Source organism: Camelina sativa, chromosome 8 (assembly GCF_030686135.1).
Source record: "Camelina sativa cultivar CO46 ecotype springtype chromosome 8, ASM3068613v1".
Lineage (NCBI taxonomy): Eukaryota > Viridiplantae > Streptophyta > Magnoliopsida > Brassicales > Brassicaceae > Camelina > Camelina sativa.
Genome location: NC_141887.1, coordinates 20,743,472 through 20,767,642, shown reverse-complemented (window position 1 = coordinate 20,767,642; position 24,171 = coordinate 20,743,472). Strand labels below are relative to the sequence as shown.

Below are 24,171 nucleotides of genomic sequence, written 5' to 3'. Positions count from 1 at the left end.
TTTAAAGATTTTAAAGAGGTTAAATATGAAAAATATTTAAAACTTTTAAAAAGTTAAATATGATAAATATTATACCGTAGATACACAATAAATATTACAAATTGAGATGATATAGTGTGAGTTAAAATATCTCGGGACGGGGTTATATAGCGGGACGGTTTTTATCGATATTTATATAAATTAAAAAAATATCATTAATTCGGTGTTTTACGGCTAAAACATCATTTCATTATTTTGTTAACACTGTCAGTATCAGAGAATAGATATATTTAATTAAATTGATTAAATAAATATTATGTAAAAAATAAATTATATTACGGTATTATATGGTTTATTTAATAATTATTATATAATTATAACATATTTAACCAACAAATACAACTTATAATTTAAATATTTTAGTTATAAATAATTTTGCTCCGCGGTGTACCGCGGATCCTAATCTAATTATAAGTTATAACTTCAACAAATACATTTTATTTTATTATACTTTACCTAATCATAATTTTGTTTTATTTTTTTCCAAACATTTTGACAAACATGTAAACATATCCACCAAATTGTGACTACATATATTTATATGGTCCATGTGTGAGACATCATCAAATTAAGTATGAGATCCATCGTTAGTCTGTTTGTAATTAATCCATATAAATTTGTTTCTGATGAGGCATTAAAATTTGGGCACAACGATAGAGAGTGAGATGTCAAAATTGTTTTTAATTATTTTAATATTGAATATTTATAATACAAAGTAAGATGAAATTAAATAGGAAGTGTTTGGAATATAGGTAGAAAGTGTTTGGGTCATTACACAAAAAGTTGTGTATGTTGTATTTGATTTTGTAAAAATGAGTTAAGTGCTAAATTCTCTAATAGATATTATTGGCATCAGCCACAGCCCATATATTATATCGTTTATACTGTTTTCAACCTATTTATGGTTAACAAACGTGTTAAGCATAGAATAGTCTATCACATTGCAACGATACAACTTGTTATTGTTAAACGGAAAAAACTCAAAGCAAGTGTGTGGCCGGCTGTTATCATCCATCATCAAGCTATCTTTGATCTCATATTTATATGCTTCATAAAAAAACCGAAGAAGTGAAAATAGACGATGAGCAGGGTAGACCGAATCAATCAACTACTACCAAAGTAAAGTAACCCCACTACTCTACTACACATTACTCGGTGGTTACCAAAGCAAAATAACCATACTACTATACTACACATTACTCGGTCGTTACTAAAGTAAAGTAACCATACTACTCTACTACACATTACTCGGTGGTATTTTTATCTGTCACTTGTAGATTTGAGTGCTCTAAAAATGTTCCTCGTTTAATATGGTTTCAAGCAATTATGTTTCGAAAATAAAAATCTTGTAAACTATATATTTGGGTTGGTGAATTAAGACTTTATTCAGTGTTTATTAGTGAATCAGTTGATGTAGACTTAAAAAGTTTTATTGTGTGTTTTCTGATATAATGCAAGTAAGTATAGCTTCATAATATCACCGTAAGATTGAAACTACATTAATCGTGACTGTTGATTTGGATAGTCGATAACGCTAACCGATTTTGTCTTTAAACTTGAACAAATAAAATTTAGTTTATTTTTTTCCAAACATTTTAATAACCATCTAAGCATATCCAGCAAATTGTGACAAGATAGATTTTGTTGGTCAATGTGTTTAGGTTGAACCATACATCTGTGAGACTTAAATAAAGTGATTGTTTTTAATATAGTATCCAGTGGACATTTTGTTTACGGGCCTTTTAAATATCGCTCTTTTTACATTAAAGTCGTCACCCACAGAGACAAACAAAGCTAAATTAGAAGTAAATAAACTGTTTGGAAATAGTTTTAAGGTGAGGCATTATCAAACTTAATATGAGATCCATCGTTTGTCTTTCCAGGTGACCGCTAAAACCAAAAAAACAATGTATTCATGTAAGAACCAAACAGCTATGCATGTACCAAGAAAGTGTTTGGGGCATTACAAAAAAAGTTGTGTATGTGTTATTAGATTTTGTAGAAGTGTGAAAAAGTGATATATTCTCTAATAAATATCATTGGCATGAGCCACGGTCCATTTATTATACCGTTTATACTATTTTCAGCCCATTTATTATATTGTGCATACTACTTTCAGCGTGTACACTGCTTTCAGCCTATTTATTATATCGTTTATACTGTTTTCAGCCCATTTATTATATCGTTTATACTGTTTTCAGCCCATTTGCGGCTAACAAACGTGTTAAGCGTAGAGTGGTCTGTTATACTATAACGACACAACCTGTTAATGTTAAACGAATAAAAAAACCTAAAGCAAGTGTGTGGCTGGCTATTATCATTCATCACCAAGCCATCTTCAATCTCATATCTATATGCTTTATCGGAAAAACTAAAGAAGTGAGGATGGACGACGAGCAGGGGAGACCCAATCAATCAACCACTACCAAGGTAAAATCACCACACTACTCTACTACACATTACTCTGTGGTTTTTTTTCTCTGTCACCACTTGTGGATTTCAGTGTCCTAAAACTATGTTCCTCTTCTAATGTGGCTTCAAGCAATTCCGTTTCAAAAATAAAAATCTTGTGAACTATATACTTGGGTAGGTGGATTAAGACCTTATTAGTGAATCATTTGATGTAGACTTAAAAGGTATAAAACATTTTTTTTTGGATGTGCCAGAACTTGGATGATTGATTAAGTTAATTATATGTAATCAACATTAATGTTGGATTAGTTTCACAAATGCCCTTTTTGACTGAGATTCAAAATTTCTTGTGCAGACAAGATCTGGTACTCTTGAGGGGTTGATAGATACGTTTGCTGTACAGTGTGGAAGGTGCTTCAAATGGAGAAAAATTTATACTCGGGAAGTTTTTGAGGAGATTAGAATGAGAGTAAAAGAAGAAGAGTTTGTGTGCCAGACGATTGAAGGTGTGTCATGTCATGATGATGCAGAGCTAGAATATGACTCCACTAGAATATGGGTCGTGGACAAGCCTGGCGTGGCAAAGACACCAACAGGGTTCGAAAGGAAGATAGTTTTGAGGAAGGACAACTCGAGAGTGGATGTGTACTACGTCACTCCGACAGGGAAGAAGATGAGGACTCGCAATGAACTTGCAGCTTTCATCGATGCAAATCCGGAGTTCAAGGATACACGGCTTGAAGATTTCACTTTCACAGCCCCAAAAATAATGGAAGAAACCATACCGGGTGGTAAACGTAAGAGGATCTCCAAGCCATCAAAGGAACATGATTAATTTGAGCTACCAAGCGTTTCCGAGTCTCCAAACTTGATTAGCCTTTGGACTACTTAATTTGATATGCTTTTTAAACCTCTCTCTGACTCTGGCTGGACCTTTATTTTTCTTGTGATAGATGACATTTCTCCTCTTTTCATTATGTCATACCTACATGAATCACTCTTACAATACAACAATCACAGGTGAACCCACCTCCTTGGACAAATTATCCACCAGTGTCTGTGGAATAGGAAGTCAAAAGTTCCATTAAACAAGCGATGACAAGCAATGCAGAGATAATCATGCGGCAAAACTTGGTGTTATAATTAGCTAAATCTACATACCTTAATGTTTATAGCATCGTTCACAATAAACTTTTGCTCCATTAATTAGAGCAACTTCTTCAAAATATTTATGGAGACTTGCCTGTACTTTCTCCCTGCCATATACCACATTTGACAATTGGAGATGGTCTTACATTAGTTCACATTTTACCCATTGGAGATGGTTTACGACATTAATTCACATTTTTACGAAAAATAATTTTTGAATTCAAGTGAAGCATCTTATTTTATTATACAAAAATCCAAGGCTGTAACTAGCTAGACTAAGCAGTGTATCCTCTCTGAAGCTGTCTCCTTCGGTTTCTCCTAGCCACTTGAATCTGGCGTAGCCTCCAATAGACAGAATCGTTCCTTATGGCTCTTTGGTCTCTATGGCTCCTTGGGAATCTCGAGAACAAGCTCGCAAGATCTTCAATATCTGCTACACTCAACCAAAACGCCTCCACGTTTGTGATACACTTAACAACTCTTTTGCTAATTACCAATCCCTTTGGTGGCATCTTTATCGTCGTCCCACCTGAAGGTATGCATCAAAACATATTAAGTGTCGTCATCTGAGTTTTTATAATTCTTTAAGTTTATAACCAAAAACTTTGAGATTTATGAACATGTAATAGGTTCAAAATTAGGGGATATATGTACCGGAGCGTTTGGTGCACAAGGTGAGGAGTTCTTTACCACAAACGTCGCCTTCCGACAATTGCATAACAGAACCGTCCTCATTGATGCTCTGCATCTCACCTCTCACTATGAATACCATTTTCTTAACTGGACCTTTTTTGCGTAACACTGTGCTATTCTTTATGTATGTCCTCAGTTTCAGCCTCTCATGGATAGCATCTATGATTGATTCATCCAGTGAAGAAAATATTTTCACCTGCAAACCCCATTAACATTTTAATAAATCTACCTCGGCCACTTTCAGCTTGGTTAGTCTGTGATATCATAACTATATATTACTTTGGTTTTAGCAGCAGTCTCTATATATACAGTTAAATTGTAGAAGTAGCTAGCTCTTTGAAACACTACGTACAGAATTGGGGTCTGATGTTTACCTTCTCGAGAAATTGGAAGAGGTATCGTCTTATATCTTTTTGAAGGTCATCAGGCAAATTCTCAAAGAGCAGTTCTTCGTTAACGCCTCTAGTAGCAGCCCAGTTGAACTGCTCAGCTTCTCGCACCCTCCTGAAAATGTTGAACAAACTCTATTCACTTAGTTTTATAGCTAGTGACACTACAGTTCAATATCAAAGGGATATAGTCCACATACTTTCTTATACCATCTGGCAACCGTCTATGGCTCATCCATTGCTCCACATCACGCTGTCTTAGTGTCATTTCCAAATTCCTTAGATGGACAAGTCAAAATCACCAGAGTATATACTTAGAAGACCAACCATGCAATTATGTCTTGAAATAATGAAATATCAACTTATGTACAGTGACGTAAATATGGAATATTTAATTGTCTACCTTTTACCAAGAGCTTGAAGAAAATTTTGCATATTACCAATAAGAAGTGCGAAAAGCAATAGTCCTAATCCGATGATACCCATAGTAAAAAGGACCTCCGGTAGATAGTAGCTTGGGACTTGGTTACCAGCAAGGGTGCTGATTTGCTTTGAGAATGATTAATAATAATAATAAAAATGACATTAATCAAGAGTTTTAAATATGTCAATCAATGTAAAATACTAATTGATTTCTTGTTTGTTTTTAGCTTACTCCAGAAAAAAAAAATCTAATTACCTGAAAACCCCAGAAGAGAGAGTAGGTGTATCTTGTGAGGATACTAGAATGATAGGTAAGCTTGGCTGCTTTTGAATAGATTCCATAAGGAAAACCATCATCTTGGAAACAAGCATCGAAATTACGACTTTCTCTCCAGATAGCTCGTTGTGACTCCGATACAATACTTCTATGATCACAATCAATAAGAAATTTAGGTTCTTCGACCTCAGAAATATTCAAAATAACACCCTGCATGCATCTCTTAACACTCTGAAAAGAGCAAAACAACGAGAACAAATCTTTATTTCACTTGATAGATATAATATTTAAAGAGAATCTTAAAAAACAATCTGACTTATATATATACCTGCAGACCAAAAAGGTACCAGCAAGAGCCAACAAAATGTCCAGCAAGCATGAAGGTGAGAAGATTAATTACAAAAGTAGCCCAAGTTGACTCAAATATGAACCCGGTTGGTGATTGTCCAGCAACAAATGGTAGAAGTCTACATAACTTTGGAATGTATTGGAAAAGAGCTGCAGCTCGTAAAAGGAGTTTCACATGGTTATTCTTGACTGAGCCCACCAAGTACTTTGGTATTATACATAATATCATTATCTGTAAACAAAGGAAGAAGAAATAGGGAGGTGTAAATGAACAATCTTCAAATAATAACCATTACTTAAAACCACCAGTAACATTCATTATGATACCTGTGGAAGTGGCATCACTATGAACAAATCAAGGAAAAACTTTCCTCGAACGTAATGAACAAATATGATAGATAAATTCACTTATACACATGACATAAAAAGCTTAGAATTTATGAATAATAATCTCAATAGTCTATCAAAATATCAATTTTCATTTTTTTTTGTCAACCATTAGGTCACAACAGGCTAACCCATTAGCCGAATCTCTTGGTGTGATGATCCTTCTACAATTGAATTTACTATTAGTCATTGAACTAAGGTCACTTCATATCAATTATCATATTTTATAACATTATAGTTTAAAATACAACATAACAATTGTTTTATAGAGATGAACTTAAAGATAAAATTTAATTTTTGAAAATTATACATAATATATATATATATATATATGTAAATTTATATGATTGTTAATTTACGATACTTACATACAGATTTCAAAAAAATTATACTTGTTCAACTTGGAGGAAGATAATTTTATTATTTTATAGATATGGAAATGGAAGAAGTGAGAGCATTAAAGCCAACAGCTGGAGAAATGTAAGCCAACGAAATATATACCTGAAGTAGAATGTTCATAAAAAAATATAAAATCTGTTACACTTCTGACAGCTACAAACGCGTTTGTTATCGGCCATTCAATCCCAACGCATCTTTGTATCTACAATAAGAAAAGGTAGATATGGTCAAAAAGGAAAGATAACAACATAGGAGAAGCAAACGATAAGAGAGAGAGATCATCTCTCAAGGCAAAAACATACCACGTCCACTTTTACAAGGAAGAAGAAGAGAGGATCTATAAAAATAGCTACCAAGCATGAAAGGGCAAAAAATTTGCTCCATCTTTTAACATTTTTGTTATGAGGATTCACGATTACAGTTAAGTATCCATTAACAAAGGAAGGAAATCGCCTAGCCCAAGCTTTAGCACCAGGAGTGTTACGGACCTAGCAAGAAAACAAAAAAGACTCTGTTTTAGTAAACATTACTTGAGCCTGAAGCTATTTTTTTGTTAATGCATGTGAAGTATACAAAAAATCAAAAACTTTACCGTGGAATCACAATCGGGAGAATCACTGGCATGTAGAGTTTGAGCTGCCTTACGGTTGTAATTAGAAGGGCAAGTGGTACAGTAAGGGTCATCGCACATTCCTAATTTCGCGTGTTTCGAAACTTTTTCATTGTCTGAGGAGTTTTTATGTTCGAGAACGTCAGAAGGATATCTCTCAACCTGAGAAGAGACACCAGAAGAAGTAGTAGAAGGATGAGGAAGAAAGAGAGGTTCAGGGTTGCGAGAAGAGGTATACGAAGGACCACTTACTTGAACTAAAGGAAGATGTCTCTGATGAGTTCGAAGAGGACCCGTGTAGCCTAAAACCACAGTTGAGTTGTCAAAGGAGGAAGTAGGGGTTGAGATGGAAACGCTACGAGCTCTGGTACGAGACGATGAGTCTGAAATTGGAAGCATGGGAATATCATCTTTTTCGTTGGCCGAAGCCATTTTTTTTAAGGGTTCAAGAAGAAAGAAACAAAAGAATCTGAGACGGAGGGAAGTTGGATGAAGGATAAATAGTTTGAGAGTTTTAATAGCTTAAGCCATTTTTTTAGAGAGATTAGCAATTAGATCTACTTTTCCTACATCTTTTTTCACTTACACCTAATTTCTACTCATACTATACTTTATTTATTGGCAAAATTGCCCTGCACTCCAGAACGATAATGTCCTCTCTTTCTTTTTCTTATTTTTTTTTCTCCCTCCTTCGTTGCTTGTTTTCTCTTTCTATAAGAAGAATCAATGAATATAGCAAAGCATTGTGTTTTTTACAATCAGCTAATCTTAGAAGCTTTTAACACGATTTAAAGTTGTTAAAGTCACCTAATGTTGGAATTTTCCAGATTTAATCCTCGGAAGTTTATGTAACCACTAGTGAAGAGTATCCAAGAGATGGATAAGGAGATAAAGGAGGCACAGAGAATATTCCCATCTCTGTACTGTGTGCTCCGTCCCAAAACCCCATCCAACTTGACGGTGTTAATGGACAAGCATCAGCCTGAGCTTGAACTTCTTCCCTCTTCACAGCTTTATGGCTGCTCAGGTGGCTTTCATCCTCTGTTACTTCCTCGTAGTTTAAAAGAAGCTTTGTCATAACCTCTTGCAGCTTCTATGGCCGAGTCAAAAGACCCTAACCAAACACGAACACCTTAAGCTGATTCGGGTATCCATGTAGAACCCAAAAACGAATCGCCTTCGCTCCGGTAAGTATCTCCGCCACTTCGACTCCGGAAACCTCCTCCGCTTTGATTCTCGTCGAAGTTGAATTGAGTATCAAAAATATTTGATTTGGAGAAATCTGAAAGAACAAGGTTATTGTTGGTGGTGGTTCCAGAGTTTGTCGTGATCTAAGGAATTTCATTCTGTATATCCATAACACCAAGTCCATATGTTCATTAAAGTTTTGCATTACTGTCCGAGTCTTGTGTCTTAAGATCTTATGAGTAATAGAGCTATCTTATGAATTTCTTTTTGCATCCAAACTGTCCTTGTTTGACACTAATTCTCAAGAAAAAATCTTCCCCACATCTCAGCCTTTGGAATGATAGACTTGTTCTACAAACAAAAAGGACCATGGAACAAGCATAAACACATTAGAATCAAACGAGAGTTTCAATGGTTGAACGGTAGCTATGGATCTGACCATGTGGATTATTAGCAATGGATACCGATCTACAAAAGCCATGTGGATGATAAGCAATGGATACCGCTAATGATAGTTTGTAACTATGAACATCTTTGTTCTAATCAATTGGTTAATGATAGTTTTGTAAAGGTATAGAGGAATAACACCACAATCTTCTGCTTGGAAAACGCCAAGCAAATGCTTTTACTATTTATTCTTATTAAACTCTTAATCGGTTACAAGAATAAATCTAAGCACACTTCTCTTCTCTATCTAAACTCTCACCAGTATAGATCTAAGAGAATTATCCAACACTCACCTTCTTAGCTTTCTTTGATCAGCCTTGAAGTTACAATCTCACGCAAAAGGTTTTTCCAGTGTTAGAGAAAAAACCTACCACACACTGCCCCATATCTTTTATATTCGATCACCCTAAAAACCCTAATAAGATCTTCAAATCTTCAAGTAAGGCAATTTCTTGTTTGCCACAATCTCACTTTCTTTAACCATCGCAAACGATATTCTCCAGATATCTTCTCTCCCGATTCTGCTTTATCTTCTTATTCCATCCAAACCGAACTTGCCACGTCAGCCGTGCTTCCTTGTCAAACTTCACTTGTCTGTTCTCAGATACGGAGTCCTGTGACCCAGCAGGTCCTCGTTCGAAACAACACTCTGATGCGCCAACTGCATCTACAATCTCCCCCTTTTTGACTCAGGTTGACAAAGAAGCACCCGATTTTCAAAAAACCTGACATGAGCAAAAACCACACAGAAAACACAAGACAAAGAAGAGAAATTGCTCCCCCACACAGTTAGCAACATAACTCCCCCATAACAGAACCGGTCATCCACTGGAATCATCCACTAGAATCCCCGTCACATCTCCCCCAACTTGTTTGGCAAACATGAGTCAAAAACACCCAATGAAGATAGATAACAAGTAGATGAGTCAACAAACTTACGAACCTGCAACCGTTGCATACGGCAGAATCTCAGCTGACAACCTCAGAGCCTTGCAAATCAAGTCGACGAAGCAGTATTGAAATATTTGGTGCTGTAACCACTCAAACAAACACTTAGTGCAGCAAAAACCTTCCGAAGAAGAAAAAACAACAATCATGCAAGTTAATGTATCCTATCATTCAGAAACTTCAAACTTCACAGAGAATTGTTGAGGAACCCAGAAAGAGATCAAACCATGATATTTTAATTTTAAACACATGGAACATACCTAGAAACCTCACCCAGTGAACTCATGCCAATGACTTGTATCGGCACACACCTCAAATACTACCACAACCTTTTGGATTGTCAAAGATCACCAGTCGACAATGGTGGCTAGACTTTCACACTGTCATGCCTTCAGTCCTTTCAATGTCAACCAAACATGCATAGGCAGCTGGAAATTCTTTGGAGAGATCAAGAAGCAAGATTTTTTTTTTTTTTTTTTTTGCTTTGATGTTTCACAGTGTTTGGGCTTGGGACTGCCATCTTATTGTGCTTCGAAAATCATGACATCCAGTGATAACACTTGGCTTAATCAATCACCAGCGTCAGCTTAACCTCTGAAAATCACACAAGGCTTTGTCTCTCCTCAGCTCTTTGACCTCCTAATGCCACGACAACGTTTTATAGGGACATAGACCATCATGACATGCAGCTATTTTCCACCCAGGCTTTAAGTACAAGACAACTACTAACCTCTTATATATCCTAGGATTTTTATGGCCTGATTTGATGCATGTTCCTAACAACCAAGACAGCACAAACTCAACAAAGAATTAGATTTCACAGATCCCAATGGACTTACGCAGATTAGTGAATATGGTAAATTCCAAGGGTTTAGTAAACAAATCAGCCAATTGAAATTCAGTACGGACATGATCAATCTCAATCAGTTTCCCCTCAACCAAATCCCTAGTGAAGTGATGTATGATATCTATGTGTTTAGTTCAAGAATGTTGAACCGGGTTTTTCGAGATGTTTATTGCACTTTGATTGTCACAGTGAATCAAGATAGAGTTAGAAACAATACCATAGTCAGCAGTCATCTGCTTCATCCATATTAGCTGTGTGCAACAGCTCCCCAAGGCTATGTACTCCGCTTCTGCTGTTGACAGAGACACACTGTTTTGCTTCTTGCTGTGCCAGGATATGAGATTGTTTCCCATGAAGAAGCATCCACCACTTGTGCTTCTGCGATCATCCACAGAACCAGCCCAATCAGCATCACAGTAGCCTGTTAGACTGGTGGTTGTGTCCTAGGTATAATAGATACCGAGTTCGATTGTGCCTTTGATATAATTGATGATCTTCTTTACAGCCAAGAGATGTGACTTCTTAGGTTTGGCTTGATATCTAGCACATACACCAACCGCTAAGCACATGTCAGGGCTGCTTGCTGTCAGATACAGAAGGCTACCAATCATTCCTCGATACAGCTTCTTGTCTACGTCTTCTCCTGCTTCATCCTTTGAGAGCTTGTCATTCACCCCATAGGTATCTTGGCCTCCTTACTGGTTGTAAGACCAAATTGAGTTATCAGACCCCTCGCATATGTGCTTTGAGACACAAATATGCCATCAGCTGACAAACTCATCAGTCATATTTTGGACAAACTGAGTGACGAGTTGCTGGCAAGTTGATCCAAAGACAATGTCATCAACATAGATCTGCACAAACATCAGGCCCTTGTCAAGACTAAGAACGAACAGAGTCTTGTCCACATTTCTGCGAACATAGCCTTGCTCCATAAGAAACGTTGTCAACCTCTCATACCAGGCTCTAGGTGCTTGTTTGAGTCCATACAGAGCTTTCTTCAGTTTGTATACATGCTGCGCATACTGTGGATCTTCAAACCCTTTAGGTTGCTCAACATAGACCTCCTCGTGAAGAATCCCATTAAGAAATGCATTCTTGACATCCATCTGATGCAATGTGAAATTTAATGCACATGCCATGCCAAATAGGAAACGAATGGATTCCAATCTTGCCACTGGTGCGAAGGTTTCATCAAAGGCGATTCCTTCTACTTGTGAGTAACCCTGAGCAACAAGGCGAGCTTTATTTCTCACAATAAATCATTCTCATCACTCTTGTTCTTGAAAATCCATTTGGTTCCTACCACATTAACATCCACCAGTCTGCTTGTGAGCTCCCATACGTCACTGCGAGCAAACTGTTCAAGCTCATCTTGCATAGCAGCTATCCAAAATTCATCGGCCAGTGCTTCTTTGTGATTCTTTTGCTCAACAGAGGAAACAAAACATGCAAACTGTACAACTTCAGAGTCTTGAGGCACTTTCTTAATGATTGATCGCTGTTTCTTCCCAGCCAGATGGAGAAAGTTAATCTGTTTTCCCCTGGTAACTCTTCCCCCCTGAATCTCGCCAATAACATCATTAGAGGAGTGATTCTGATGCACCTGAGAGACATCCGGAAGAGGACACACCTCAGAAGGAACACGGGAAGGTGTTGTGGAGGCTGGTGACTCGAGAATACTAGAAGATGATTCAGGAGCATCAGTTACCGAGTCATCTGGGTATGGGATTGGTATGAGCGAAACTCGCTGAAGAGAAATATCATCAAACACCACATTGACAGTTTCCTGAACAGAATGCATACGCTTGTTGTATACAGGGAAAGCAGTATTATTGCCAGAATAACCCAGAAACACCCCATCATCGCTCTTTGAATCAAATTTTCCTAGCTGATCTGTGTCATTTAAGATGTAGCATACACATCCAAAAACATGGAAATAGCTGACTGATGGAGTGCGACCCTTCCACAATTCATAGGGTGTCTTGGAGGTTCCTGGTCGAACATAGACTCGGTTGATAATGTAATATGCAGTATTAACAGCCTCATCCCAGAACTGTTGAGGAACTTGATTCCCATGAAGCATCGCTCTTGCCATCTCCTGCAGGGTTCTGTTCTTCCGTTCAACTAAGTCATTTTGTTCTGGTGTCCTGGGTGCTGGGAATTGATGCATAATCCCCTGAGCAGTGCAGAACTGATTAAACTGCTTATTCTGAAACTCACAACCGCGATCACTGGGTATTGCCTTGATAGCCCACTTCTCGCCTTTAATTTGAAGAGCCAAGATGCGAAAGCATTCTAGTGTGTCTGATTTTTCCCTAAGAAAACGCACCCATGTGTAGCGAGAGAAGTCATCGACCAGAACAAAAATGAATCGTTTACCCGAGAGGCTATTGACTCGAATTGGACCCATAAGATCCATGTGCACCAGTTCCAAAATACGCTCAGTGCGCACATTAGGAACTGCCTTGTGTGACACTTTTACTTGTTTTCCTTTGTTGCATGGTTCACACACAAAGTGTTGATCAGACTGGAGCTTAGGTATTCCTTGAACAATATCTTGATGCGCGAGTTTATGCTTGGTGCGTATGTTCAAATGACCCAGCTTCTGGTGCCACAACTCAGTGTTGGACACAGTGGATGCATGAAAGCAATGATTTGTTGATTTCCACATATAACAGTTATTACCTGACCGCTTGCCTTCGAGCTTCACAGATCCTCTTTGCAATCTCGTTTAGTGAAGGTAATATCCTAGCCTTCATCACACAACTGACTGACACTGATGAGGTTTGCCTTTAACCCATCAACTAAAAAGACATCTCTCAGACTAGGTTGTGCACTTCCGCCAGTAACACCTTTGCCTTTGATTTCTCCTTTTGCTCCATCACCGAAAGTAACCCGACCAGTAGACACATTCTCAAATTCTGACAGGTTGGTATGAGCTCCAGTCATGTGTCTAGAACAGCCACTATCAAAGTTCCATTTCTTTTGGTGAGAACCAAACTTACCCTCAGCTTGTGCTACATTACAGTACATACCACTCCTCTTGTCAAACAGTGGCTTGTTGATTGGTTGCATATCTCTAGGATAACTCACTTGTTGAGTGGTCCTTGACACTCGATTGTTGTACTCATAGCACTGTGCTTTAAAATGAGTTAGGTTTCCACAGTACCAACACCCGTTTCTCCGACTTCGTGAAACTTGATAAGCCAGTCCAAACGCCTGATGTGTTGAGTAGTGATTTGCAGCCAACCCATATGGATCAAATGACTGAGTCACATGCATAACTCTAAAAGTTGCTCGGTAAGAAGCCCGTATCCTCCTTTAAGAATGCACATTTCTTGCTTGGTGAACGTTGGTTTTAACTGGTATTGCTGCTTGTGTCTTTGGTTGGATGGATATAGCTTCTTTGTTATTTGTGTTAAGACCCTTGACAATCTTTGTGGATGTTGAAGCATCATTACCTTGATACCCAAGTACCCACTTAGTATTACCAATCCTCTCACCACTCAAAATGGTGTCAAGATCCTTTGTTCCTTTGCTCAGCATCCTGATGTTTTTAAGCTGCTCTTCCAGTTGCTTTTCAAGTCCCTGAGACTTAGCTCTTTCCTCCTCAAGATCTGAAGACAGCGAGTTGAACCTTGCCAGCAGATCTGTCTTTTCAGCCAGCAGCACATCATACTCCTGAGTTTTCTGAACCAGACTTGAAATTATCAGAGTAACCTGTTCCTCAGCGGGTAGATCCACCTCATCATCTTCAGAGTCTGACACAACAGTTGATTGATCCTTCATTTCCTACTCCACCACCTCATCTTCCTCAATGAATCCCAGCAGAGCCATATAGTTATTGAGAACTTCACCATCTTGCTCGTTATCATCAGAGTCATTATCACTCAAGACGACAAACGATTTGGATTTACTCTCTTTAGTAGGACATTCGGCCTTGGTGTGCCCATACCCTTTGCATCCATAGCACTGCATCTGCCCTCTGCGCTTGTAGGTAGGGCATTCTGCCTTGAGATGTCTGTATCCTTCACACTCCAGACATTGGCGCTCTTGCCTATCACCCCTCTTAAAGTCCCTTTCTAAATCACTTCTGACTGTAGATGGGGATCCTTTGTACTGACCACGCTCCATCTTCTTGAAAAATTTCCTAACAAGCAACCCAACTTTTTTTTCATCTGCAGTATCTTGTGTCTCAGCATTCTTCGGCGTTTCAACAGCCTTTAGAGCAAATTATCGTTCAGTGCGTTGTTCCTTTTTCTTCAGCTGCATCTCAAACGACTGCATCATCCCACCAACTTGACTGAACTTCAACTCATCTGAGTTCAAGGAAACATCAATGGTAGATCGATGTGGTTGAAACTTGTCTGGAATGCTCCTAAGAAATTTATTTACCAGCTTCTTGTCCTTGTAACGTTTTCCCATGATAACAGCTTCCTGTGCGATAGCACTCAACCGACTGTTGTAACTCGCAATGGTCTCACCTTCTTCCATGGAAAAATTCTCGAAATCTGAGGCCAGATTGTCCAGGCGTGTTGCTTTTACATTGCTAGTTCCTTCAAAGGTTACTTGGAGGATATCCCAAGCTTCTTTTGCAGCCACACAACCCTGGACACTATTGAACGGATCCAGTGGCAGGGAGTTGAAAATCACCGACAGGGCTTGAGAGTTGTGCTTCGCCTCAGCCTTTTCTTTTGCAGTCCACTGCTTTCAAGGTTTAAGCATCGATTCACCCTTGTCATTTTTCACAATTGGTTCAGTCCAGCCATCTTCAACAGCAAACCAGGCCTCCATGTCGATACCTTGAATAGCCTGTTGAACCAACACCTTCCAATGCCCATAATGCTTTGGATCAAGTTTCAGAACTTTCGGTATCTCAACAAAAGCTTGTGGTTTCTCCATACCTCTTGTCTCAAGATCTCACCTATTGAAAAGACAAGCAAGCTTTTATCAGGTGTCCGCTCTGATACCGATTGTAATAGAGGAATAACACCACAATCTTCTGCTTGGAAAACGCCAAGCAAACGCTTTTACTATTTATTCTTATTAAACTCTTAATCGGTTACAAGAATAAATCTAAGCACACTTCTCTTCTCTATCTAAACTCTCACCAGTATAGATCTAAGAGAATTATCCAACACTCACCTTCTTAGCTTTCTTTGATCAGCCTTGAAGTTACAATCTCTTGCAAAAGGTTTTTCCAGTGTCAGAGAAAAAACCTACCACACACTGCCCTAGATCTTTTAAACTTGATCACCCTAAAAACCCTAAAAAGATCTTCAAATCTTCAAGTAAGGCAATTTCTTGTTTGCCACAATCTCACTTTCCTTAACCATCGCAAATGATATTCTCCAGATATCTTCTCTCCCGATTCTGCTTTATCTTCTTATTCCATCCAAACCGGACTTCCCACGTCAGCCGTGCTTCCTTGCCAAACTCCACTTGTCTGTTCTCAGATACAGAGTCTTGTGACCCAGCAGGTCTTCGTTCGAAACAACACTCTGCTGCGCCAACTGCATCTACAAGTTTGTATCCATAATAATATGTCCACTTAGACTTGACCACAAACATAGTTATAAGTAACTTCTAAAATTAAAATCAAACACTCATGAATACTTGAAAAACACTCACGTATCGGTTTTCTCCCTTGCTAATGTAATTTATGTTTTCAAATTGGTCTTGATGTTGATGAAAGGAGAGGAGTACGAGAGTCTGACGAAGAAGACGGTGACGGTGAGGTTTTTCAACCGATGATGGATTGAAAACTTAAAATCAAAATCTTGAGTGTTTGATGCGTTGAATGGGGAGAGAGAGAGGGAGAGAGAGAGAGGAGTTTCTTTTGATGGAGAGAAATGAGAAGAAGAAGAAGATAGCAAATTGATGTTCAAAAAATAAAAGATAGCAGCTTTTTTGTTCTAAGTTTTCTTTTTCTTTTATACCTTATGTTTTAAAAAAAGAATTATGTGTAAAAATAAAAATATATTGGAAAGAGGTGAAATGATAATGGTATAAAGTATTAAAGTAAAGAAAGAAGAGGTTAGTTTAGTTAGAAGGGATAAAATGTAATTTTACTAAAGAAAAGTATATAATTAATAGAAAGTTGGTGTAATGGTGAATAGTTTTGGAAAAAGTAGGTGTAGGTGCAATATTTTCTTTTTCTTAAAAGTTTGAGAGTTTTTGTAAGAATAAATAGAGAAAGGAGACGTTGACCAAGTCGTCATTCGTCTTCGTCTTCGTAGCCCAAGTCAAGTAAGTGAATTATTGTAAATAAATATAAATGTGTGAATAAGAAAACCTTGTGAAGATAAGAACTTGGATGCTTCGTGGACGACAAAGAAGTTGCAGCTGGCATGGAAAGGATATTTTGTCTACTTGTGTCTGCTCACAAAGAAGTTGGGTTTGTTTGTCCAACCGCAATCAATATTAAGGGAGCAACACTGTCCTTTGGCAACAGAACACAAGTCTTAATTAGGTGAAGTACTGATAGAACTAGCTAACAGATCAGTACGTAAACAAGAACAAAGTTACCAAAGACAGTTTATTAGAAAAGTTAGATGTTTGATTTCCTCCTGAAAAAATCCTAAAATTCATTCTCAGCTCCTCCATCTCTTCATTAGGGTTTTATTTGAAGAGAAACTGTAAAGTAATAGTTTTGGGTAGTTTCTTTAGTAGCAATAAGATGAGACACAGAGCGTGAGTCTTAAGCTAAGGAAGAGTTTTAGATGTTCACTTGTATCAACTTATAATAACCCACTTTCTTCTTCATAGTGTTTGGATGTGGATCAAAAGATCCTAACTGGATGTATCACTTTGTTAATACTGTGTACCGAGTGAACAAATGCTTGTGTGTGCTCCTCTTATTTGCTCTATTTTATCTTCTTCATCTCCTACGGATAGCAGACGTGTTTAGTGTAGAATGGTTTGTCACACTGTAACGATACAACATGTTATTGTTAAACAAATAAAAAACCCAAAGCAAATGTGTGACTGGCTGTTATCATCCATCATCAAGCCACCTTCAATCTTATATCTATATGCTTCATCAAAAAAATTAAAGAAGTGAGAATGGACGACGAGCAGGGGAGACCCAATCAATCAACCACAACCAAAGTAAAGTAACTATGCTGCTCTACTATACATTACTCAGTGGTATTTTTATCTGTCACCACTTGTGGATTTCAGTGTTCTAAAAAGGTATAATTTTTTTTTTCTGGATGTGTCTTGTGAACTATATACTTGGGGAAATATACTTAGGTTCACCCCTGTATTCACCCCCTCTCCTTTCAACCAATCGGCCTTGAGATGGTTAGGGTTTAGATTTTACAATTAGAACAAAATAAGGAAACAAATTTTGTATACTTTTATTTAAAGAAAGTTAAATATTGGCTTGGTTTAGATTTTACAATTAAACGAGTTTATATATCGGTTTGGGTTTATAAATAAGAATTAAGGTTTAGATTTTATAATTAAAACGAAAGTATATGTCGGTTTAGATTTACAAATGAGGTGGTTAGGGTTTAGATTTTACAATTAGAACAAAATTATATGTCGGTTTGGGTTTACAAATGAGATTATTAGGGTTTAGATTTTACAATTAGAACGAAATTATATGTTGTTTTGGGTTTACAAATGAGATGGTTAGGCTTTATATTTTACAATTAGAACAACCTTATATATCGGTTTGGGTTTACAAATGAGATAGTTAGGGTTTAGATTTTACAATTAGAACAAAATGATATATCGGTTTGGGTTTACAAATAAGATGGTTAGAATTTATATTTTACAATTTAAAAAAAATTATATATCGGTTTGGGTTTATAAAAGAGCGGTTTAAGTTTCTAATTTTATAATAATGTTACAAATTTTATTTTCTTATTTTATAAGACCCCTAGGAATGAACCTAAATATTACTCACACTTGGGCAGGTGGATTAAGATCTTATTCAATGTGTATTAGTGAATAAGTTGATGTATAACTTATTTAATGTTTATTAGTGAATCAGTTGATGTATGCCTTATTTAATGTTTATTAGTAAATCAATTGATGTAGACTTAAAACTTTTCTGATTATGAGTTGATGTAGATAATCAGAAAAGTTTTGCTTTTTTCGAAAATCAAAAGGTAGAATAAAAGAACCGAGTTTTATTAGGCTTTCTACTTGAGTACAGCTTGATGATGTTAACCGTAAGATTAAAACAACATTGATCATGACCGTTGATCTGGATAATCGGTAAGACTAATCGGTTATGTGTCTTTTAAACTTGAACAAATAAACTTATTTATCATTATTTTAACCTAAAAATAATATTTTTTTCCAAACATTTTAATAAACATCTAAGCATATCCACCAAATAGTGAGAACATAGATTTATATGGTCAATGTCTTTAGTTAAGCCATACATTTGTGAGACTTATATAAAGTGATTGTTTATCATATTTTAGTATTCACCGAGACATTTTGTTTACCCGGCCTTTTAAACATGGCTCTTGTTACACTAAAGTCTCACCCACACACACCAACAAAACTAAATTAGAAGTAAAGAAACTGTTTGAAAATAGTTTTAAGGTGAGACATCATCAAAATAAATATGTGATCCATCATTTGTCTATTTTTCTAAGTGACCATTACAACCAAAAAACAATGTATTCATGTAAAAACCAAAAAACTATGTATGTAATGAATCTATATAAATTTGTGTTTGATGAGACATTACAATTTGGACACAATGAGAGAGGTGAGAGAGAAGAGATGTCAAAATTATTTTAGTATTATATATTTAGAGTACAAAGTAAGATGGAATTAAATAGGAGGGTGCTTGGTATTTAGCTAGAAAGTGTATGGGTCATTACACAAAATGTTGTGTATGTGCTATTAGATGTGTCTATAAGTGTTAAATTCTCTAATAAATATCATTGGGATGAGTCACAGCCCATTTATTATATCTTTTATACTACTTTCAGCCCATTTATGACTAACAAATGTGTTGAGCAGAGTGATCTGTCACACTGTAACGATACAACCTGTTATTGTTAAACGGAAAAATCCCAAATCAAGTGTGTGGCTGGCTGTTATCATCCATCATCAAGCCACCTTCAATCTCATATCTATATGCTTAAACTAAAGAAGTATGCTTCATCGAAAAAACTAAAGAAGTGAGAATTGACGATGAGGGAGACCCAATTAATCAACCACTACTAACGTAAAGTAACCACACTACTCTGCTACACATTTCTTGGTGGTCTTTTTATCTGTCACCACTTGTGGATTGCAGATTTCTAAAAATATGTTCCTTGTCTAATAAATATCATTGGCATGAGCCACAGTCCATTTATTATATCGTTTATACTATTCTCAGCCTATTTATTATATTGTTTATACAATTTTCAGCCCATTTATTATATTGTTTATACTGTTTTCAGCCCATTTGCGGTTAACGAACGTGTTAAGCGTGGAGTGGTCTGTCATATTGTAACGACACAACCTGTTATTGTTAAACAAAAAAAAAATCAAAGCAAGTGTGTGGCTGGCTATTATCATCCATCATCAAGCCACCTTCAATCTCATATCCATATGCTTCATCGAAAAAACTAAAGAAGTGAGAATGGACGACGAGCAGGAAGACCCAATCAATCAACCACTACCAAGGTAAAGTAACCACACTACTCTACTACACATTACTCGTTGTTTTTTCCTCTGTCACCACTTGTGGAATTCAGTGTTCTAAAAATATGTTCCTCGTCTAATGTAGTTTCAAGCAATTCCATTTCCAATATAAAAATCTTGTGAAATATATACTAGGGTAGGTGGATTAAGACCTTATTAGTGAATCATTTGATGTAGACTTAAAAGGTATTAAACTTTTTTTTTGGATATCTTGGCTGATTGATTAAGTTAATTATATGTAATCAACATTAATGTTGGATTAGTTTCACAAATGCCCTTTTTGACTGATGTTCAAAATTACTTGTGCAGACAAGATCTGGTAATCATGAGGGGTTGATAGATACGTACGCTGTTCAGTGTGCAAGGTGCTTCAAATGGAGGAAAATTCATACTCGGGAAGATTTTGAGGAGATTAGAATGAGAGTAAAAGAAGAAGAGTTCGTGTGCGAGAAGATTGAAGCTGTGTCATGTCTTGATGTTGGAGAGCTAGAATATGACTACTACAATATGGGTCATGGACAAGCCTGGCGTGACAAAGACACCAACAGGGTTTGAAAGGGAGATAGTTTTGAGGAAGGACAACTCGAGAGTGGATGTGTACTACGTCACTCCGACAGGGAAGAGGATGAGGACTCCTAATGAACTTGCAGCCTTCATCAATGCAAATCCGGATTTCAAGGATACTCCGCTTAAAGATTTCACTTTCACAGCCCCAGTAGTAATGGAAGAAACTGTACCGGGTGGTAAACGTAAGAGGATCTCCAAGCCATCCAAGGAACATGAGTAATTTGAGCTACCAAGCTTTTTCGAGTCTCCAAACTTGATTAGCCTTTGGATTTCTTAATTTGATATGCTTTTTAAACCTCTCTCTGACTCTGGCTGGATCTTTATATTTCTTGTGAAAGATGACATTTCTCCTCTTTTCATTATGTCATACCTACATGAATCACTCTTACAATACAACAATCAACTAAAAGACGATGAGGAGAACAAGAATTATAAAAAAATCCCTCAGTATGTACAAATATGACAAAATGTTTCTATAGCATAGAGACTGGTTGGGCGGACCTAAGCATCATAGTCTAGCTCTGTATACTCAAGCAGCGTATAAGTACAGTCCATAGGTAAGTGGACAGATATAGAAGTGAAGGATTTTCTTTTGTATAATGATCTTAGTAGGAGAACACAAACAATGGTAATTGTCATAGCTTCCGAAGGTACAATCATTGATCTTATTGCCATATTGTGTGGCAAAACTGACGGTTTTTATAACAACAAAATTATGGGAAAGATTCTGTAATCTCAAGATGGCACTGAAGCCATGAATTCTAAAGCACCCAAAGAAAGAAAGTGGTCTGTAAATCTAACACATGTCCTTGATCCATGTCTTCTTCAAGCAGTTTGAGCAACAGGTTCATCAGATGCTTCAAGCCTTCAAAAAAAAACAAAACAAAATATCCACAACATTCATAAGTTACTGATGTAACAACAATGATTAGTCGTACTGGACATATACGGGTCACAGTTACATTTACCTTTCGATTCCTTCTCCAACCTCAACTCTCAGAAAATTGGAAACCTTCACAGGTGAGCCCACCTCCTTGGACAAATTATCAACCAGTGTCTGTGGAATAGTAACTCAAAAGTTTCATTAAACAAGCGATGACAAGCAATGCAGAGATAATCATGAGGCAAAATTTGGTGTTATAAGCTAAATCTACATACCTTAATGTTTATAGCATCGTTCACAATAAACTTTTGCTCCATTAGAGCAACTTCTTCAAAATATTTACGGAGACGCCCTTCCACAATCTTCTCTACAGCCATCTGAGACTTGCCTGTACTTTCTGCCTGTCATATACAACACATTTGATAAGCAAACTTTTCCCCACTCGGGTTGTGTCTATTTACAAATTACAGCTCAGTTTCATAAACAATGAGGTGACGCTGACCTGAGACTTCAGAATCTCGCGTTCATTTGCTATTGCTTCTGAAGAAACTAGGTCTTTGCTTAAAAATAAAGGCTTTGCTGCTACAACATGCATAGCCAGTTCTGAGCCTACACGCTGAATAGCCTCAAGTTGAGTATTTTCACCTTCTACTTCGAGAGATACAATCCCAGCTATACGACCCAACCCTATTCTCATATATAAAAAAATAGTTAGAAAGGCACATAAGGTTACCATAAAAATGAGATTAGAGACAAAGGGAAGGGAACAACTAGTACCTGGTTGAGGACTTGTGTGAAGATATGCAGAAAGGACACCTGCTGAAGATTTTGACAACAAGAAACCTCTCCTAAATTTCACGTTCTCTCCCATAATCGCAGCTACTTCAGTAACAGCGTTTGAAACCGTTGTTTCACCACTCACTTTTGGATGATCCAGATTAAGCTTAAACTCCTGAATAGCATCCGTAAGAGTGATTAGAAATGAAAACTGGATATCAATATCTCAGATAGTGCAAACATCAACCCACGATGTTAAAGAAATGAAAGGAAACAAGAGAGTACATCAAAAAACCTACCTCAAAAAGCTCAGGTCCAAAAGGGAAGACACCAGAAACTTGCTGAGAACTAGTTTCAACCAGCAAAGCATGTTTTGCCATAGCTAAAGCCTGCAAAGACATGTCAAATTTGTGAGAACAAAAGGAACGAAAAGCCCATCATTCAGCAATAATAAATAAAGCATCCCATGAGAAATTGTTATGGGTACTAACCAAGTACTGGAAAATCTCATTTCTAGCAACAAAGTCTGTCTCACAGTTAAGTTCAATAACAGCAACTTTCCCCTCATTTTGAGCAACCGCAAGCATTCCTTCAGCAGCTGTCCGTGACGACTTCTTCGAAGCCAATACTTTCCCTCTCTTTCTCAAATCCTTCTGAGCAGCATCTGTGTCAAATCCAAAAACTCCTACTTATAAACACAACACAAAAAAAAGATCCAAGGTCCAAGGTTCAAATCTTACCAAGGTCCCAATTGCATTCAACAAGAGAAGCCTTGACATCTTTAATAGGAGCACTAGTTCTTTCCCTAAGTTGCTTGATAAGGCTCATTTGGTCAGATACAGCAGGAGCTCCCGAACTAAAACTCCGTAAGAAGTTCCCAAAACCACGAACAGGGCTTGTGGTGTATCCAGACAACAATACAGAGCTCTTGTTCTGAGACAAATTTTCCAATTTGCTTGCCACAGTAGAATACTCATTCCCAGAACTAAACCTACCACTAGCACTATAATAAAAGACTCCAATTGGTCTTCTCACTGCCCTAGCAAACGCCATTTTTATATTTCCAAAATCACTTCTCTGCATCCAAAACAAAAAACCCTCAATTTCATTAGTATAAAAATCATTCCTTTAGATCATTCAGAAACAAAATCAGAACTTTAGAGAATCAAACGCATGTCTTAACTGATTCTCTTCTACCCAAAACCCCTTAAGTATAGACTAGCTTGACTAGAAGTAGAAATAGATCGCCATGAAACGAGATCGAAATAGCTTAGAAATGGAAGCTTACCCGGCGATGATGGAAGAGTTATTTGGTTACTGGAATTACGACGGCGATGGTTTTGTTAAAAAGGGGTTTAAGATAATGAGTTCAGGCCCATTAAGAGTTAGTAATGTCCCTCTTTTTTTGCACAGTCTGGTTATATTTGTTCTCTTACTGAAACTTTGCATCCTTCACTGTGAATTAGTAATTTGTTGTCTCAGAAACTAAAAATATTTTCGATACCAAGTGAAGAGTGAAGAGTGAAGACCATAACCAAGATGGAGCAAGAGACCTTGGTATCGTTTATTATATGCTTGATCAATCCTATACTATTTGCAAAACTCTAAAAGTATTTAAAGGTTACTTTTGTCAATAACAAACGATGTATTTGAAGAATTCACAACTCATTTGAGAAACTTGTTGAACTGAAACTCTTGAGTAAAAAATTTTGTGGAACCAAA

At 37.0% G+C, this 24,171-nt stretch overlaps 3 protein-coding genes, 2 long non-coding RNA genes and 1 pseudogene across 7 annotated transcripts; 2 read left to right on the top strand and 4 right to left on the bottom strand.

Moving 5' to 3' along the window:
* The first annotated feature begins 2,335 nt into the window (after positions 1–2,335).
* Positions 2,336–3,428, top strand: LOC104707405 (methyl-CpG-binding domain-containing protein 1-like). Its single transcript, XM_010423751.3, has 2 exons — positions 2,336–2,469; positions 2,807–3,428. The coding sequence occupies exons 1-2, from the start codon at positions 2,425–2,427 to the stop codon at positions 3,284–3,286; spliced, it is 525 nt and encodes a 174-aa protein (XP_010422053.1). The 5' UTR covers positions 2,336–2,424; the 3' UTR covers positions 3,287–3,428.
* A 43-nt stretch (positions 3,429–3,471) lies between these two features.
* LOC147940247 (uncharacterized) lies at positions 3,472–3,718 on the bottom strand. The gene is made up of 2 exons (XR_015563930.1): positions 3,613–3,718; positions 3,472–3,508 (listed from the first exon to the last, which is right to left on the bottom strand). It is a non-coding gene; the product is annotated as an uncharacterized LOC147940247 (long non-coding RNA).
* Positions 3,719–3,795: 77 nt separating this feature from the next.
* LOC104707402 (putative cyclic nucleotide-gated ion channel 20, chloroplastic) lies at positions 3,796–8,908 on the bottom strand (annotated as a pseudogene). Its single transcript, XR_015563929.1, has 11 exons — positions 7,379–8,908; positions 7,109–7,288; positions 6,819–7,004; positions 6,619–6,718; positions 5,711–5,962; positions 5,362–5,613; positions 5,086–5,231; positions 4,883–4,960; positions 4,668–4,797; positions 4,255–4,489; positions 3,796–4,129 (listed from the first exon to the last, which is right to left on the bottom strand). The product of XR_015563929.1 is annotated as a putative cyclic nucleotide-gated ion channel 20, chloroplastic (transcript).
* A 5,884-nt stretch (positions 8,909–14,792) lies between these two features.
* On the bottom strand, positions 14,793–15,461 carry LOC147940246 (uncharacterized). The gene is made up of 2 exons (XM_087461220.1): positions 15,309–15,461; positions 14,793–15,263 (listed from the first exon to the last, which is right to left on the bottom strand). Exons 1-2 carry the CDS (start codon positions 15,459–15,461, stop codon positions 14,793–14,795), a joined length of 624 nt encoding a protein of 207 aa, XP_087317346.1.
* Positions 15,462–19,616: 4,155 nt separating this feature from the next.
* On the top strand, positions 19,617–21,143 carry LOC104707403 (uncharacterized). The gene is made up of 3 exons (XR_015564448.1): positions 19,617–19,758; positions 19,979–20,204; positions 20,532–21,143. It is a non-coding gene; the product is annotated as an uncharacterized LOC104707403 (long non-coding RNA).
* Positions 21,144–21,361: 218 nt separating this feature from the next.
* On the bottom strand, positions 21,362–24,045 carry LOC104707404 (elongation factor Ts, mitochondrial). 2 transcript variants are annotated; one of them, XM_010423749.3, is made up of 9 exons: positions 23,738–24,045; positions 23,190–23,526; positions 22,941–23,113; positions 22,749–22,838; positions 22,450–22,624; positions 22,175–22,359; positions 21,948–22,073; positions 21,758–21,846; positions 21,362–21,654 (listed from the first exon to the last, which is right to left on the bottom strand). In XM_010423749.3, exons 2-9 carry the CDS (start codon positions 23,500–23,502, stop codon positions 21,615–21,617), a joined length of 1,191 nt encoding a protein of 396 aa, XP_010422051.1. In that variant the 5' UTR covers positions 23,503–23,526; positions 23,738–24,045; the 3' UTR covers positions 21,362–21,614. The 2 variants fall into 2 exon arrangements, with proteins under 2 accessions (XP_010422051.1, XP_010422050.1); XM_010423748.2 differs by having other exon boundaries at positions 23,633–23,782.
* Positions 24,046–24,171: the final 126 nt, after the last annotated feature.

What these genes read in the sequence shown, in the direction of transcription:
- LOC104707404 (XM_010423749.3), bottom strand. Translation starts at nt 23,502, where the DNA reads ATGGCGTTTGCTAGGGCAGTGAGAAGACCAATTGGAGTCTTTTATTAT. An exon ending in TGAATGCAATTGGGACCTTG is followed by an intron (nt 23,114 to 23,189) that starts GTAAGATTTGAA and finishes GATTTGACACAG; the next exon opens with ATGCTGCTCAGAAGGATTTG. An exon ending in TTGGACCTGAGCTTTTTGAG is followed by an intron (nt 22,625 to 22,748) that starts GTAGGTTTTTTG and finishes GATGCTATTCAG; the next exon opens with GAGTTTAAGCTTAATCTGGA.
- LOC147940246 (XM_087461220.1), bottom strand. Translation starts at nt 15,461, where the DNA reads ATGGAGAAACCACAAGCTTTTGTTGAGATACCGAAAGTTCTGAAACTT. An exon ending in ATGGCTGGACTGAACCAATT is followed by an intron (nt 15,264 to 15,308) that starts GTGAAAAATGAC and finishes CCTTGAAAGCAG; the next exon opens with TGGACTGCAAAAGAAAAGGC.
- LOC104707405 (XM_010423751.3), top strand. Translation starts at nt 2,425, where the DNA reads ATGGACGACGAGCAGGGGAGACCCAATCAATCAACCACTACCAAG. An exon ending in ATCAATCAACCACTACCAAG is followed by an intron (nt 2,470 to 2,806) that starts GTAAAATCACCA and finishes TTTCTTGTGCAG; the next exon opens with ACAAGATCTGGTACTCTTGA.